General features: G+C 33.6%; 1 protein-coding gene across 1 annotated transcript; it reads left to right on the top strand.

The window, feature by feature from the left end:
- Positions 1 to 613: 613 nt before the first annotated feature.
- On the top strand, positions 614 to 3,831 carry LOC142342379 (dephospho-CoA kinase domain-containing protein-like). Its single transcript, XM_075393690.1, has 2 exons — positions 614 to 1,091; positions 3,491 to 3,831. Exons 1-2 carry the CDS (start codon positions 619 to 621, stop codon positions 3,714 to 3,716), a joined length of 699 nt encoding a protein of 232 aa, XP_075249805.1. The 5' UTR covers positions 614 to 618; the 3' UTR covers positions 3,717 to 3,831.
- The last annotated feature ends 8,665 nt before the right edge of the window (positions 3,832 to 12,496 follow it).

The raw sequence follows: 12,496 nt of genomic DNA, 5'->3' as shown, positions 1-12,496 counted from the left end.
ATCGAAAAGGACAGAATTACTCTGATAGCAGTGAAATTTATTGTCAAATTTCTGACAGAAGCAAGATTCTCAATGGTGAGAAGCTTACATTTACCTGAAAAATTTTGAAGTGCAATTTTTCCGTTTTAGAGTTTGATCTGTGTTTTTTTAGGTGAAAAAAGAATCATTTCCATAAGCGTGTATCCGTTTTTAATTGTTATCCACTGTAAGTTTTTTTTAAATCTGGAAAATGAGTTGAAGATTTTGGTTTTATGTGGTTTTATGTCTCCTCAATCTTTTTATCTGAACTTGGTTAGATTTAGAATAATCTCTACTCCAAGTCTTTGACATTAACCCTGCCAAACGACTCTTATTTTCATTTGTAAATTGTTTCACACACAAATGGGTTATCAAAAAATGGATCATGGTCTAATCAGGGTGATTTTTACTTACACTGTTGGGTCTCACAGCGTTCAGCGATTTTTGGTTTTGCCTTTTAAAAAATCTGTTAGTCATCTATCAGTTATATATAATAAAATGTTATTTATGTATAATTATAATATATAAACATACATATAATAGAAATAAAAGCCAGAGAGTTGATTATTGACTGATTGGTGATTATTAAAGATCCAGTCGATGTTTTTGGTCGGCTTGACCGGTGGAATCGGGTCTGGAAAGAGTACCGTCACTGCTCTCTTACGTAGTCATGGCATTACAGTCCTGGACCTTGATGAGTATGCCAGAATTGTCGTGCAGAAAGGTGAATCTGCACTTAATCAAATCGTGAAACAGTTCGGATCTGAAGTTTTGCTGCCTGATGGGAGTCTAGATCGGCCAAAACTGGGACAAATAATTTTTGCTGATGAGTCGAAACGGAAGATTTTAAACTCGATTGTCCATCCCGCTATTTATAGACGACTCTATTTTGACCTGTTCATTTACTTCTTAAGAGGTAAACAATTTGTTGTTTTGGATGTGCCCCTGCTTTTTGAGACGAAAAGAATTTTGGGTTTTTTGAACTGCACTGTTGTTGTGTGGTGCAGACGTGATCAGCAAGTGGAGAGAGTAAAAGAGAGAAATGATTGGAACGATGAAGAAATCGAAAACAGGTATGACAAGATATTTTGTACTGCTGCTAACCAAAGTTAGCAAACTAATAAGTTGCATTAACTAAGTACACTACATTAAAGTTATTGTTTGCTCATGCCATTTATCTGCTGAGATTGTGGTTTGTTATCGTTTTAAGAGCCGCACAGCGATAGCTGGGGCTATTATTGGCCTTCTCTTTTTTACAATCCAAAGGATTGGGATTGTACTGGCGTGCTGTTTTTTAAAAATCTGTTCACGCTTTTTTCGGCTTTTTCAAGTTAAATAAGAGTGGAGAATTTAGTCACGCTGAAGTAGTAAAGGGAGCGAAAATTGGAGTAAGTTTGAGGCGTGATTTCAAACTACCTTTAAAGTGGAGCGAGAAATTGGTGTTTGAAAAAATTTTCGGTTTTTCAGAGTTTCTTTCCTTAAATGCTTTTAGTTTGATCCATATGTATTGTAATTGCGCTTAGTTGCAATTACTAGAATTCGTTAAGGGGCAGCTGAAACTTATGACTTGGACACATCATCAAAAAATATTAAAGGATATTTGATTTTGCTCACTTTTTTGTTGTCTTATCACTAAGTATCATCAATGACAGGCCGCATTGGTTGATAATGAGGCGCAAAATAACCTAACTAATGCTCAGAGTTAGGTTATTTTGCGCCTCATTATCAACCAATAGCCTATTAGTTTTCGTGACTTTGACACTACTTCTTCTCAAAAATTGTGAATTAATTTTTGAGTTTTTGTTGTACTTTTGAAATTTTTGTTCTTGTTTATTCTCAATAATAGCAGGCCTCATAGGTAACTTATAGGGGTTATTTTGTCGATTACATCGTTTCTGGTCAAAGCTGATGCCTCTTATGACTTTGACGCTTATTGCTTTCAAGTTTTTGAGTTTTTGTTCAACTTTATTATCTTATATCTTAGTCTCAATGTTGACTGGTTTTATTGGTTTGTAAAGAAGCCCTTCCTTCTATTTAAAATGTTTTCATTTCAGCTAATGCTTTCTTTAACTTTAACGCTGCCCATTTTTAAATACTATTAGTGATTTTTTGAGTTTTGCAGGTATTTTGTGAAATTATTGATGTCTTATCACTTAACCTCATTAATGACAGATTTAATCGGTTGATAATGAGCAATAAGGGAATTAAATTAGTGGCATGATTTCAGAGAAGTTGTTTTTTTATTTTGATCATGTCTTTTTAAGAAATAAATTGATTTTTTAGCCTTGCTTGGTTTTTTTGTTCGTGGTCAAATTGCGTATTCTCAGTGGTGTCAATACTAATTGTTCTTATTGGACATCTAACACGGCGTAATTATTTGTCAGGTCAAAGCTAAATCAATTCTTTGGATTGTACATCAGGACTTGTTCTGTTATAATTTTTTTTATTTCGTCGTCAAGATTTTTGTTACGACCATATGTCACAACCACTTAAACTTATTCGTTTATGCAATTTCAACTGAAGTGCGTTCGTGGCGTCATTTCTCACTCCTAGTGAAGCCAGTTTTTTTTGTTCATTCGCTCTATTAATTTTGTCTCCTCACTCTCAAAAACGACTTCCTGACTTTGAAATGGACTTTAATCAAAGAGATAAGGTCAAGTGAGTGCGTGTCACTCTAAATGAAGGTTATTTGAGATATCTGATAGAGGCGACAATAACTTATACAGGTTCTCATTCAAAATATAGCATCTCATCCTTTAATGGAAAGTGTAATTTTTTTTTTGGTTTTTTACTGTTTTTTTTAGACTGCAGATCTACGATGCTTTTGCGGCTATTTTCTGGCAATCTGCCAGCTATGTTTTTTTGTTTCACATCTCACTGAGTCTTCAAGTTGAAGCCATTTCACGTTAGTCTATCAAACAAATTGCACGATTGTGTGCTGAAAGCTCTGAAAGCTTTTTTCGGCTGAAAAGAAAGACAATTAGTAAAATTGTTGCTTATTATTTCAGAATCTCTAATTTGGATTTTCGTGGCTCTTCGATTCTCTTTAGTATGTAAGTTGCAAAAAATTCGATCACAGGCTTTTTTTCAGGAAAATTATTAAGTGAAGGAGAGCGATCTTTTGCGGGAAACTTTTTCGAGTGAATGTTTTTATTGCAAGTTTTTAATGATTGTATCAACTGACAAGTATTGAGCCTTAAAAAGTTTCCTTGCAATGCAAATAAGGAGGCTTTCTGGTAGAAGTCTGCAATTTTTGAGACTACGAGTCTGTGCTTCTTTTATGATGTATTACTTCGGTATTTTTCGTTGTCTTGCCTGTCTTTCGGTTCTGCTTTTTAATTTAAAAATTAGTGATTGCGGTCAAGGGTTTGACTTTTTAGAAATCTATTGTTTCATTTGTAATTGCCTATAAAACAAAGTTGCTGTTTTTCGCGTTCTTAAGATGGCAACTAATTGCTCATCCTTTTGTCAGGATAAATGCGCAAATCCCGCTGGACGAGAAACGAGCGTATGCCGATTACGTAATTCTTAATGACGGACCCACAGACAACCTTGTGCCTCAAGTGACTAAACTACTTGGAACCCTGCGAGGCAAGCGAAGTCATTGGAAGTTGAGATCTGCTGCCTTGGCTGTTGCCGGTAGCATTGCTGTCCTTGCATGTCTGACTGTCAAATATTTCACCAAAACTCATTTGTAATTAGTAGTTTAAGTTTTGATACTTTAGTCATAATTTTCGTGATTTTCATATAATTGAGATTGTTTCCACTGCGCTTGTTTGCGAAATCCATATCTAATTGACTTTATATTAATGCTTTTTTGTTTTCAAATGTAAATATAGTGAGCAATTAATTGATTATTATAAAATGTCCTTGTGAGTATGGCATGGAAAACGATCATAAAATTCATGAGTTTGAAAATCAAATCTAAACTGATTATCTAAAGATGTGAGCTGGGTATGCAGCTCTGATCAGCAATACCTTCAACCAAACTTTTCTGCGGTTATGATTCAGCTATTTACCCTCATCCCTGAAGCTGTGATAATGCAGGACGCATTGCAAGCAAGAGTCAATATTAAGTCCATCTGTGAGGAGCATAATCTTTATGCAGCCACCTCTTGAAGAATTATGACTTGCATCTGGCTTGAATCATTGGTGCTTGACACAAGAGCCAACGATGCCATTCGTTAGAAACCTTTTTCTTCTAACTCAAGTATTGATTGACGACCTTTGGATAAGCTGCGCGGTTCTCAATTAATACCAAAATTGTTCATTGGCTTCATCATAGTCACATAACCGTTGTTGATAAAAATAATTGTATTCGAAAAATAATTGTACAATTTAAAATAATTGTATTCGGAAAATTTGGTACTCTGAATTTGGTTGCATGATATCTTAATGCTTGTCACCGCAATCTTTCTTGTCAATTTACCTGAGATTCGGGTCTGCAAAATACAGTTTTTGTTAAGGAAGTTAATTGGCTAGTTCGTTTTGCGAATTACAAAAGAATGAGCTAGAGATCTAAACATAGCAAATAAACAAATGACAATAGCAAATAACCATTCGTACCTCAAATATATGTTCCGACCCCACTTGCGGGGGGAATGACTATATACTCAAATCAGTTTTTTTTGTTCAGACAATTTTGGCCGATCGATATAATCATCGTACAGAAATTTATGTGGTATCATTGAAAAGCTCATCCAGCGTAGAATTCGAAATTTTTTTGAATTTCGTAGATTTTTTTGAATTTCTTTTTTTTTCGAGGAGTTATCGAGGTTTAAAATTTCATGTGAACACGGAATATTTGGTTCACTTTTACCGTAATTTATGTTCGAATTATCATTTTTTTCTTTTAAAAAAATTAATCAATTTTGTGTTCCTAATAGACGAAAGGGAATAAAAAGACTAGTTCTGGTCTCATAGGGAAGTTTACTATAAAAAAAATTCGAATTCTATTTGAGAGCTTTTTTTGGAAAATTTTGCTAATATTTTTGTTTTTTCAAGTCACCTAGAGACTAGTCACTTTTCATATCGAGGTTCCGTTAATGATAAACCTCATTTGCATTCAAGTGAAGCCCAATGAACTAAAATTTCGTTTCCAAGGAATCGCTCATGTTTTTTGGAATCGTATCTCAGTTTTCGTAATTTTTAATGAAATTTTGATTTTCTTTTTGAGCTTTTAATAAATTTTTCGAATTCTATGGCATAAACTTGTTGACCTAAAGTGCAATTTGTTTCCTAATGAGCATTAAGTGAACCTATCTGGTGCATTGGTACTTTTAAAATAAATGTTCAAAATTTTTCTTCAATATTAACCAATCATAAACTTATTTTTGTGAGCTGTAAGTCAGTCCCAGTAATGACAGGACCACCCTCCTTCCTACTGCAACTAAAATTTAACTCGTTAGCGGCTTTTTCTAATTTTTGGTTAAATGACTTTAATGCCACAAGATTTCAATTTTTTTAACATTTTTAGACATTTTATTTTATCGGTTCCTTTTGAAATCTTATCACGTAATCCTAATAATGATGGCTCCCATTGTTTCAACAAAGAAGTTCAATGGATTTTGGATAAAATTTTCAGTGGAAAACGCACGGTTTAAATGGCCTCAACACTTCGGTCTCGCACTTTTCTACAGAATTTTAGGTTTTTGCCTGCATTTGTTGTTGTTTTCATAATCATAAGACTTATTGTGATATCCTATTAATTTCCTATGCATGACAATTATCCTTGTACTCAGATGAAGCCAAAACCGACCGTATTTTTTGACTTCAGTTGCAAGCTATTGATTTTAATGACTGTTAAGTCTTTAAAAATATTATTTTGAAAAATTGTTTCTGAACATTAATCAATCTTAAACTTATTTTTGTGAACTGTAAGTTAGTCTCAGTAATGACAGAACCACTTTTCTTTCTACTTCAACAGAAAAATTTTGGGACATTTTGTATTATCGTTTCCTTTTGAAATATTTTTCTTTTATCCTAATATTAATGGCTCCCATTCGCTGAGAGAAGAATTTCACTGGATCCCAGAAAATGGCGTCGACACTTTCTTCTCGCACTTTTCTATAGAATTTTTGGTTTTTTACCTGTATTTGTTGTTTTTCATAGTCCAAAGACATATTGTGATGTCCTATTAATTAACTATACATGAAAAACATCCTTGTACTCAAATCGTTGCATAACTGAGCGTACTTATTGACTTTCGTTGAAAACTATTGAATTTAATGACTGAAAATTTTTTTTTGAGCTGTGAGTCAGTCTTAGTAATGACAGAACTCCCTTCATTTCTACTTCAACAACAATTTATCTATTTAGCGGTTTTATTTTCTAACTATTGGTTTTTGACTTCGATGCACGAATTTTCATAATTTTTACGACCTTTTTTTCGTAGTTTTGGTTCCTTTTGAATTCTTATTACATTATCCTAATATTGATAGTTCCCATTGACCTGCAGAAAACGTTCAATGGATTGTAGAAAAAATTTTCAGAGAAAAGCTTATGGTTTAAATGGCTCCGACATTTCTCGCACTTTTCTACTTAGTTTTTTGGATTTTGCCTGCATTTCTTGTTCTTTTCATAGTCAATGACGTGTTGTAATATCATATTGATGACTTCTGAAAGACAAACATCCCTGTCGTTGCATCGACATCCTTGTCGGCACAATTTAGCGTATTTAATGGCTTCGCTGAAAGCTATTGAATTTAATGGCTTTGATACTAGGGGTTTTCTCAAAAGTTTCATGGTTTTGATGTATGTGTTTATATTTGTTGTTTTGAAGTGTATTTGTAACAAGAACAACAATCCCATAGCTGCTTAAAAATTAATTGAAAATAGAAAAGTTTTACTGAAGAGTTTATTCACTAAAGGCTTCGACACTTTTCTCGCTTAATTTTTTCGAATATGCTGTTTTTGCCTTTTTTTCTTTAGGTAGCTGACCGATCTCATAAACTTGTAATTCACGATTAAATGAATGATGTTACCCGTAGCAATCAGTCTTACAGTTTTTGCTATTATACATTTTCAAAGATTTTTCAAACTTTTCATTTTTTGTTTTTCTTTTCGTCAACTTGACTTATTCTCTTCATTGAGAGGTCCCATGCAGTTCCTCCTTGAATTTCAAAAATTAACATGTCTACTGATATTATGCCGTAACTGATGTCTTGTTTGGTGGACAATATGCGTTTTCATAAAAGTTTTGAGTGTTGAATTTGCGTTTCTTTTTCTCTTCTTTTAGCACATTCAGTTAATAACAGATCCCTATGATTTGCAGATGTGGCCCAAATGAAACTTTTTTGTTCTTTCAGTATATTTTTAGCTGAATTACTAATAATAGAAATTGAAATAAAAGTACAGAATATTCAGATAATAGCTAATGATTTTAATGGCTTCAATAATTTGTTTTTGCAAATTTTTCGTAATTTTTTGAGATTTCTGCGTCTTTAGTCCGTTTCTATGGCTTAGTCTAACCAAAGACAGGTCTCATTGGTTTCATAATGAATTTTTAGTTAATTTATCCAGAATTATTTTGTTGTAAGCTAAAGATTTTTTAGACTTTTGAAATTATTGGGTTTAAAAAATGTTGATTGCTTTTTGATTTGAGCCTCATTCTTCTTCTCTTTGTCTACTTGTTACCTAGTCTCATAAAGGAAGACATCAATCTGCTGTATAGTTAGGAAAAACTAAATTTGTGTAATTAAGGTTTTTTCTGATTGCATGTTGACGTCGTTACTAGGTGCTTTAAATTTAGATATTGGTTTTCTGCCGTGAAATTATTGTTTTGGCTTATTTTGTTGTTTGTTGTTTTTTTTTCTCGTTGTCTTTTTAATGGCAGATCTCGTGAGTGCTATAATAACGCATGCCATTATGTAAGTCAATTAGTAGTTGGGTTGTGATACGACTTTTTTAAACTCAAACGTCTTTTTGTTATCTCTTCATTTGGTTGGACAATTAAGTCAAAAATGTAGATGAGCTCGGGTCGGAACATCATGTGCGAACGCACAGTAAAGAGCCTCCTTGTCAATTTTAAATTGCTAAATCTCCATGATATACGGCGCAAACCTTCTGTCATTAAGATTGCATTTCTTCCTGAATAACATTGCGCAGTCATCACACCGCAACTCTGCTAAAATTCGACTATCTATTCAGGCCCTTTTCGAGCAGCAGTTTCCACGTTCAAACCCTAATACGGAAGGAGAGAGAGAGAGAGAGAGAGAGAGAGAGAGAGAGGTACGCAATTCACATTTGAACCATGGCCTGGAAATTTGCTGCCAAAAATAATCGAAAATGGAGTCCTTCGCAAAGACAAGCCCTGGTGATTTTGCTACCAAAAGCGCCTAACTCCTAGTCTTGAGTTGTATTAAAGAAGAAAAAATGTTGAGCTTTCAAAGAAAGTTGTGGGAGATCATCGGCAACGACGCCTATACACGACAACGATGCCTTCCTATACACAACGACATCAGGTCAATCAAGAACGCAAAGCAACTCGGCTCAGTTAAGCTATTCACTATGACCACTTTTATAACAGTCAGAAAAGTAATATGGAATGTTATGCAGGAAAAATGCAGGAAGTTGAAGAAAGCATCGCAAACGCGACGGTAAACAGCCATCAAACAGTCTCGCACACGACTAGGAGGAGCAACTTTTGGTTTCGCGTGCGTGGCGTTATCTGAACTTAAATGAAGAGAAATGTAGCGTTGTCTGCTATTGAACATTTCAATTGCTATCATACCGGTAAAAACGTTTACAGTAAATACGAATCATCGATCACTACTTCCAATTAACTTAGATCTGATGTAGACTAATTTTCAAGCGAACCAAACCTACTCTTAAAATTTTCAACTTACAAAAGGAATGCTTTAAAGGTATTTAATAAGCAAATCGCACCTAAAATTCATCCCAAACATCTCAATCTAACAACAAAAATTACAACTTCCACAAATAAATCAGTCATTGCCGACAGAATAGAGGCGGGAATTGTAAAACAACATTTAACGGAATAAATGAGCCTACTAAGCAATTAAAGCACTGATTTCTGCGCACATAATTTCTGATATTTAGTCATTTTTAAAATCAAAAAGTCCATTAAGTTCCTAGCAAATTGCGGGAATGTCTTAGACGATCACTGCTTGATATCCGTATAATTAAGTACAACGTCTAGAGTCAGCTTCATCGATACCACTTCTGACTCTAGCAAAATTTCTACGCGAATTTCTAGTGGAAACTAAAAGAGCGGTGTGAGCATCAGGTTTGCTGGTACTTTCAGCACTAACACGCAAAGACGCTATTTTGAAGAAAATCAGAGATTCTGTGCTCACTAAAAACGTGGGAAAATTCTGGCAAATCTCGTAAAATTATCTGGCAAATTTTGTCAGTTTGCATGTCAAATCCGGGTGTTTTGTGTAGACGAGATAATGATAATCCAGCACTGCATTCATAGAGGGCATCCCTTGAACCCATCCTTCTTATGGGGCCTTGCAGACTTGTTTTCATACGCGTAGTGGTCGCACGTAAAACGGGAGATATCGTTGCTAAGACGGTGGATTGAAAACACTGTACGTAGATTGGTTAAAACCTGAAACCTATTCCTCCTTCGCAACACCTTAAGTGAACAAGTCTGGCTTGAGAATTGTCCTACTTATACGTAAATTGAGATCGAGGATCGAAGCACAGCGCAAGGCAAAGGAACAGAAATCAAAAGGTGTGCTGGGCGAATCACAGTTTCTTTTTTCCGACCCCCACTTTAGTGGAGAGGGAGGAACTATATACTCAACTGGGTTTATTTTTCTTCAGACAATTTTGGCCGATCGATATATTCATCGTAGAGAATTATGAGTTGTATCATTGAAAAGCACGTAAATTTTAGAATATGGAATTAAAAAGATTTTTCGGTTTTCGTTTTTTACAGGGATTTATCGAAGTGTAAAGTTTTGTGAACTTTCGACTGTTTTTGCTCACATTTTCAGTAAATTTTGCAAAAATCGGGAACAATTTCGCTAATATAATTTAAAACAAATTAAAATTTTGAACGGTAGAGTTTTTTGATACCGTTAGAGATAGAAGGGCGTTGCTGAATTGTTTGATTGAAGTTTTGTTTGGCTTATTTTTTTTTGATGAATTTTTCAAAATTCAAACTTTTTCATCAAAAATGGCACAGATTATGATTTTTTGGTCCGCTTCATTAAAGTTTGTCAGGCGTAGTGACCTTGAAACCTTAACACAGACTCCTTGACCTCTAAAAGATCGCTAGATGAAATTACATGCCCTATGAAAATCTTCTGTAATTAAAACTTTGCCGTTTTTTTTTTGCAGATTTAACTATTAACTTTTGCAGAAAAATATACAAAATGCATAGTTGTTTTTGGAATATTTGAAGAATTTCACTCAACAATTGGTCTAATTCGCAAACACTTGGAACAATTATGCAGTTTGTTGGGCGCGCAGCAAAATCAGGGATAGGTTTGATATTATCATGGATTCTTAGAAATTTAATTTTTATTTTGGTGCTGACTTTTTTCAAAATAATTTTTTTAATGACCATTACTGACAAAATTTTATTCACGTCTACATTATTGACAGCTCCCACTTACGTAAACATGAGGCCGATTGTAGATATAGTTTGTTTTCAGAGAACAAAAGTTTTTTATGACTTTGAGGAAGAGTTTTAGTCAAATTTAACTGAAATCTAGTGTTCTGCCTTCAATTGTCAGTCTTTTTGCATTCTGATCTTTTTGAAGTCTAAACATTCAAAGATCCAAATGGCTTCCTCAAGAGGTGTAAGTGAACTTTTACCATGCATTCTGTTGTTACCTAATGTCTCTTATGTTATTGAATGTATTTGTTTTGGGAAATTTCAATGACTTTTGAACTTGTCAAGGTTTTTTATTATTTCAGTCTACTTTTTGCTTATTCTCAGTAATTACAGGTCGAACTTTATTCCTTGTTGAATACAAACTAATTTTATGGCGAATGTTTTAACAGGAGGTTTTCTTGCTTTTGGTACTACGAGTTTTCAAACAAAATTTTGAAATTTTTGTGCATAATTTCCCATTTTTGCTGTTTTTGTTTTTTTTGGTTAGTTGTCACATCACTTAACAATCTAACTGATGAAACATTTATAAAATCTAGAACTGAACATATTTATTCTTTTCATATGATATGGTTTTCAGGGCTGCGACACATTCTCTTGCAGAATTTGGTAGAGTTTTAGTCATTTTTGCCATCTATTTGTTAATTGTTGTTGTCGTATGCCAATTAATGGGTAATTAAAGGTCTCAGTGGCCAACAGTAGATGGAAAATTGAATTTAATAATTAATATCAGTAAATAGCTAAAAGTTTTTTTACTTTCAAATTATTTTTTTTGAAAAAGAGTATTAGTATTCTTCAACTTTTCCCTTTTTGTTCTGGTTTGCGTTTTTTTTCGTATTTTACAATGTTGCGTCTTTTTCGTTACTTACCCTCATTATTTAGAGCTCTTGTTGATGTTTTGTTGAACCAAACAAAAATTTTAGAAACTCTTTTTTTGTGGATCTTTTTATTTTCATTTTGTGATAGTTGTTTCACTAAAAGACTTTGAGATGATCAAAGTAGACGCAAATGAAAATTTTATCTTTCCGGGGTTAACAATTTATAATTTTAGTGGCTTCGACACTGTGGTTTCGTAAAGTTGTTTATGGATTTTTCTAGTTCAGCATGTATTTAATGTTATTTTACAGTCTTATCATTTAGCCTCACTAATAACCGGCGCAATGAGTTTTCCAAGTAGTTGCACGACAAAGTGTCTACCTTTTTAGTCGAATACTTTTGTTGGCTATGACTTTTGGAAATTTTGTTTTTCAAGATTTTTGAGATCTGGCACTCTTATTTCTCTTAATTTTTGCACAGTATCGCAATAATGGGCATCAGTTGATGTACAAACATTGTCACTTAAAAAAATTGCAATTGACGATTTTAAATGTTAGTAAACAGCTGAATGTTTAATTGGCTGTGACATCGTTTGCGTGCGAATTTTTTCATGCTAACTTTTTTGTTCAATTGTTTGCTTTTTGCCTGTTATTGTCGTTTTTTTGTAGTCGAATGACATATCCTGGAAAATGAAAAGTCTCAATTGTCGTCCAGGTAGCGAAAAAATGTCTCAATGATTTCATTTGATGCATAATGTTCCTAATCAGTTCGAAATTAATTCTTTTCAAAAAAAGCAATGTTTTGAAAAAAGCAATTAAACTGTGTCCTTCTGCTCATTTCTTGTCAACTTTTTACAAAATCGCATTGAGGAAAAGTCCCATATTTTGTTCTAATGAAGTACAGGTTAATCTTTGTATAAGTTTTATCTGATGCTATTTTGATTTGGTTATCAATGGTTTTCAAAAAATGGACAACGAGTTTGGTCGTAATAATATTTGTAACTATATGATTTTTATGGCCGCGTTTTCTGGTAGTAAGATTATTGTAGTCACAGGTCTCATTGACCTTCTAAGG

Source organism: Convolutriloba macropyga, chromosome 7 (assembly GCF_964194025.1).
Source record: "Convolutriloba macropyga chromosome 7, txConMacr16.3, whole genome shotgun sequence".
NCBI lineage: Eukaryota > Metazoa > Xenacoelomorpha > Acoela > Convolutidae > Convolutriloba > Convolutriloba macropyga.
The sequence above is the reverse complement of the archived record's forward strand: the minus strand, read 5'-3'. Positions and strand labels throughout refer to the sequence as shown.